Raw genomic sequence first — 4786 nt, forward strand, 5'->3', positions numbered from 1 at the left:
GCTAGGATTACAGGCGTGAGCCACTGCGCCTGGCCAGAAGGGGCATTTTTGATTTATCGTATTACATTGGAATTACATAGTTTTGTAGCTTACTTTGTGGATTAAAAATATAGGAATAGTAGTGAGCTCTTCATCTGTGGCTGAGACTTCTTTCTAAATAGCCATATTAGGCTGAATGCTACGGGCTATACCACATTCCTTTAAAGCTTTCCGCCTTTTTTTTTTTTCTTTTTTGAGACAGAGTCTCACTTTCTTGCCTGGGCTACAGTGCCGTGACGTCGGCCCAGCTCACAGCAACCTCAAACTCCTGGGCTCAAGCGATCCCCCTGCCTCAGCCTCCAGGGTAGCTGGGACTACAGGCACATGCCACTGTGCCTGGCTAATTTTTTCTATTTTTAGTTGTTTGGCTAATTTCTTTCTATTTATAGTAGAGACAGGGGTCTCGCTCTTGCTTATTAGGCTGGTCTCGAACTCCTGAGCTGAAGCGATCCTCCTGCCTCAGCCTCCCAGAGTGCTAGGATTACCGGCATGACCCACCACGCCCGGCCCAATCTCTTATATTCTAATCAAATTTGCTTTTGTGATTTGATTGAATAGGTATCATATTAGATATGTTTCTATTAAATAAAGTGTTTCTAGAAAGGACACCAAGTGTCTTTAATGTTCCAAAACCTGTAATATGACAAGAAAACAGGGCTATTTCTTGAATTTATGTTTAATTTTCACCTTAATTTTCTAGGAGCTTTCAAGTTGTGGATGGAATAAAAAAGAAAAGTATAGTTCTGCACCAAATGCAGTTGCCTTCACAAGAAGATTTAATCATGTGAGTTTATAAAATTTTCATACTTCATTTCTGAAATTCAGTTCCTCAATACATAACAAGAAATAGTATAATTTTTCATATATTCCAATTGTGGAATATTTTCAGACAGTATTTCTCCAAATATTGTCTCTCTGCATGATCTCTGGGTTTTTTTCTCTGTAATTCCTATTGAAAATTTGTTAGAACTTGACATTGTTTCCTATTTGTCTCTCAACCTTTCTTATTTTCTGTCTTTCTCTTTGGGCTCCATTCTGAGTGATTTCCTTGGATCTATATTTTAGTTTACTAATTCTCTTCAGATACATTTTATCTGTTTCAAATCTGTGTGATTTTACACTGGTGTCATGTTCTTATTTTTAAATTTTATTAATTTTCAACATGTTCTTATAGTTTGTGTTATTATCTGAAGTCCTTGGGGTACTACTTCTCTGTTTCTTTCTGCTGATCCTTAGTCACATGGTTTGTTTGCTTATGAGTTATCTATGATCATGCCACAGTCTAGGCAACAGAGTGAGACCCTGTCTTAAAAAAAAAAAAAACACTATATGATTTTCAGTTTGAAAAATAGGTGTCTAGATGTAAAATTTGAGTCACAGAGTATAAGCACATTAAACTATTACAAGACAGTGTCTTACTTTTTTTCCAAAGTGATCATCGCTTTGGCGATGACAGCTTGCATTTCCATCAGCAGAGTTAGAAGAGTTTTAATTGCTGCATATGCTTATCAACGCTTGCTGTCATCAAACTTTGCAATCTAATTGTATAAAATGACTCAGCTTTTGTCTTCGTTTGATCAATATTTATTAAACTCCTACCATGTCCTGGGCACCGTTCTTGATGGTTGGGATATATCAGTGAAGAAGAAAAACAAAGATCCTCCCTTTGTGGATCTTTCATTCTGGTTGTTCTCAGTTATTCTTTTTTGTTGACAAATGGCAAATTGTTTATATTTATGGTATACAATGTGATTTTTGACATACGTATACATTGTAGAATGATCAAGCTAATTAACATCTATCACTTTACATACATATATTTTTGTGATTAGAATGTTTAAAATCTACTCTTAGCAATTTTAAATTATATTATACATTATTATCAATTATAGTCACCATTCTGTACAGATCTCCAGAATTTTCTTAGTTTTAATTTCACTTTTTTTTAATTTTTAGAAGTTCTGCTATTTCCAAATCTCTCTGGCCATTTTTTTATCCTCCTATTTCTTACTTGCTTTAATAAAACATGAATACAGAAAACAGCAAAACAAATGTATGATTTACTGAATTATTATCAGGTAAATATCTGTGTAATCACCACCCAGGTTGAAAAATAAAAATTTGCCAACTGTCCTAGAAGCCCTCTCCATGTATCTCACCCCAGTCACACTCTTCTTCCTTCACAAGTAACCGCTGTCCTGAGTTACACAGTTCTCACTCCTTGTGTTTCTTTTTATAGTTTTATCACCTAAATTTGAATTCCTAACAGTGCAGTTCAGTCGCCAATTTTTAAAATTTGGTCAAGACTTCAAAATCTACAATATCCCCCTTTATTCCTTTTCTTTCTTTACCATTTGTCTGTTGAGGAACCCAGGCAATCTGACCTGTGTAGTCTCTTACAGCCTAGATGGCATTCGCTGCAGAATAACATGTTCTGTGTTTTCTGCAAATTAGCCGCAGGTTCCAAAAGTTCTGTCGGGTCAGTCCCTTTGGCAAGAATATAGGTGGTTTTGTATTTTTCAACAGGAGGCACATAATATCTGGTTGTCTCTTTGGTGATGATAGCAGTTATATATAGATTCATTAATTAATTGAGATTGTAAAAATGTGAATTCTCATTTCATTATTTCTTTTTTATTTATTAGTTTAGATGCTTTTATGAAGAGATATTTTCGTTTATCTGGCGTTTGTTTCCCCATAGGTCCATTTCTTACAGGAAAGGAAGGTTAAGGAAGGAAATGCGATTCTTTCCCTTTGTTTTTCAGTTTCGAAGATAGTGAATTGGTGTTCTGCCATTCTCTCGTGGTGACCAAATAATTTTTTTAATATGATTATAAACTCAGAGATTTAAACATACAGGATGAGTTTCAGTCCATTGCAATTATTATCCTTATTCAAACTCATATTGTCATATTGTCCATCTTTGGCCGGTGGGAATCTCTTGGGATTGATTTTCATGTCTTTTGTAACGACTCTAGTAGTCTCGGATACTTGCCAGTGTGCCAAGACGTTGCCTGTTCATTTTGTACGTTTCTTGCCCCTTGCCCCCTATCCCGCAACATTTCTTTAAGAAGCCCTGGTTTCTTACAGTGGGAAATGGATCTGGTTGCTAGGGATGCTTCTTGCTATTTGGGTGACCATGACGTCTAGGCCTTTTCAGCAGATGCAGCTGGGATATCTATATATCACACATACAAAACGATTTAAAGATAAAATATCACATAAATTCATATTGATACTTCAGGTTCTGGAACTCAGATTTAGGACCAGGGTTTTTTCTTCAACTTTTCTATATTACATCTGTATATTCTTTCTTCCACACCCAGAATCTTAGTTTTTAAGGTTTTACTCATTTGCTTTATCCTACATAACAACAGTCTCAGAATAACAATACTCTTACCACCACCACACAATATTATTATGGAAAACACATATCAGGTGTATGTTTTGCAGATGTTCTCTCTATTCTCCCCTTCCTATTTTTTTATAATTGTACTATATATTGTCTGAGTACATAGGTATTATATAATGTACTCTCTCCCTTTTAACCCTCATTTTAGTCTTAGTTCTATGAAAAAGTTTTTATTTAGCACTCAACTACCATCCTTATGTTTATGTTTCTCTAGTCATTTCGGTTATATGAAGCTTGTTCTCAAGTAGATTGCATAGTAAGGACTCACTGGAACAATAATTCCAGAGTTCTTACCTGTTGCCAAGTTTGTCTATATTCTTTATAGGTAAAATTCACTTTTACTGGATAAAAATATCCTTGCTCATATTTTCTTTCCTTGATTAATCTTTGATATGTTGCTCTATTTTTTTTTCTTTTTTTCTTTTTTTTTTGTTTCCCCACACCCCTCTATTTTTTTTCTGGCATAGAATGTTGCTTTTGAAAAGTCTGATGATAATTAAATTTTATTTTCTTTAAAAATCATTTTCTCTTTTTGTTTAGATGGCCAAAAGATTTTTTCTTACACGTCCAGTAATTTTATTAAACTATATCTTGGTGTTCATTATTCTGGGTCAGTATTCTCTGGTGTGGCTGGCTTTAACTGGGACTGTCAGTTGGGGTGCACCTGTACTTAGCCTGTCCAGCATGGTGGTTTCAGGGTGGCTGGACTTTTTACATGGTACCTAGGGCTTCCAGACAGAATGTTCCAGCAGTCAAGGCAGAGGCTGCATAGTGTTTTATGATGCCATCCTGCAACATTAATTTTGCTAATATTGTGTTCATCAAAGTGATAGGCCTACCCAGATTCCATGAGAGGTGACATACACCCCAGCTTTTGATGAGAGGAGTGACAAAGAATTTGTGTTTTAAAATCACCATAGTATTTGTCTTGGCCATGTGTGGTGGCACTCACCTGTAGTCCCAGCTACTCAGGAAGCTGATGCAGGAGAATTGCTTGAGCCCAGACCAGCCTGGGCATCATAGTGAGACCCTGTCTCTAAAAAAATAAATAAATAGAAATCACCATAGTATTTGTCTTAAAATTTGTCTGATGTTAGATTTAATTAAGTCAGTGATCATGCAGTTTGTATTTGAATTCATAGTTGGTATTTGCTAAGATTATTGTTAAAATATCTACAGTATAACTTTTGGTATTTTTTAGAAGTAAACCTTAATAGATTTGGAGAGAATTATTGCCACCAGGAGCCCAAATATAATAACAAGTATTGAGATGACTTTGTAAAATATATATACTTCATATTTACATGTACACATATAAAATATATGTAAAATATA

General features: G+C 35.1%; 1 protein-coding gene across 1 annotated transcript in view; it reads left to right on the forward strand.

Annotated features, from left to right (window-relative positions):
* Positions 1–4786, forward strand: part of RALGPS2 (Ral GEF with PH domain and SH3 binding motif 2) — a 191660-nt gene that overhangs the window by 7138 nt on the left and 179736 nt on the right. Inside the window, exon 4 of the mRNA XM_012646525.1 lies at positions 740–823. Within this exon, the coding sequence (XP_012501979.1) occupies positions 740–823 (84 nt within the window). The remainder of the gene's footprint in view (positions 1–739; positions 824–4786) is intronic.

This window comes from Propithecus coquereli, unplaced genomic scaffold (genome assembly GCF_000956105.1).
Source record: "Propithecus coquereli isolate 6110/MARCELLA unplaced genomic scaffold, Pcoq_1.0 Scaffold246, whole genome shotgun sequence".
Taxonomy (NCBI): domain Eukaryota; kingdom Metazoa; phylum Chordata; class Mammalia; order Primates; family Indriidae; genus Propithecus; species Propithecus coquereli.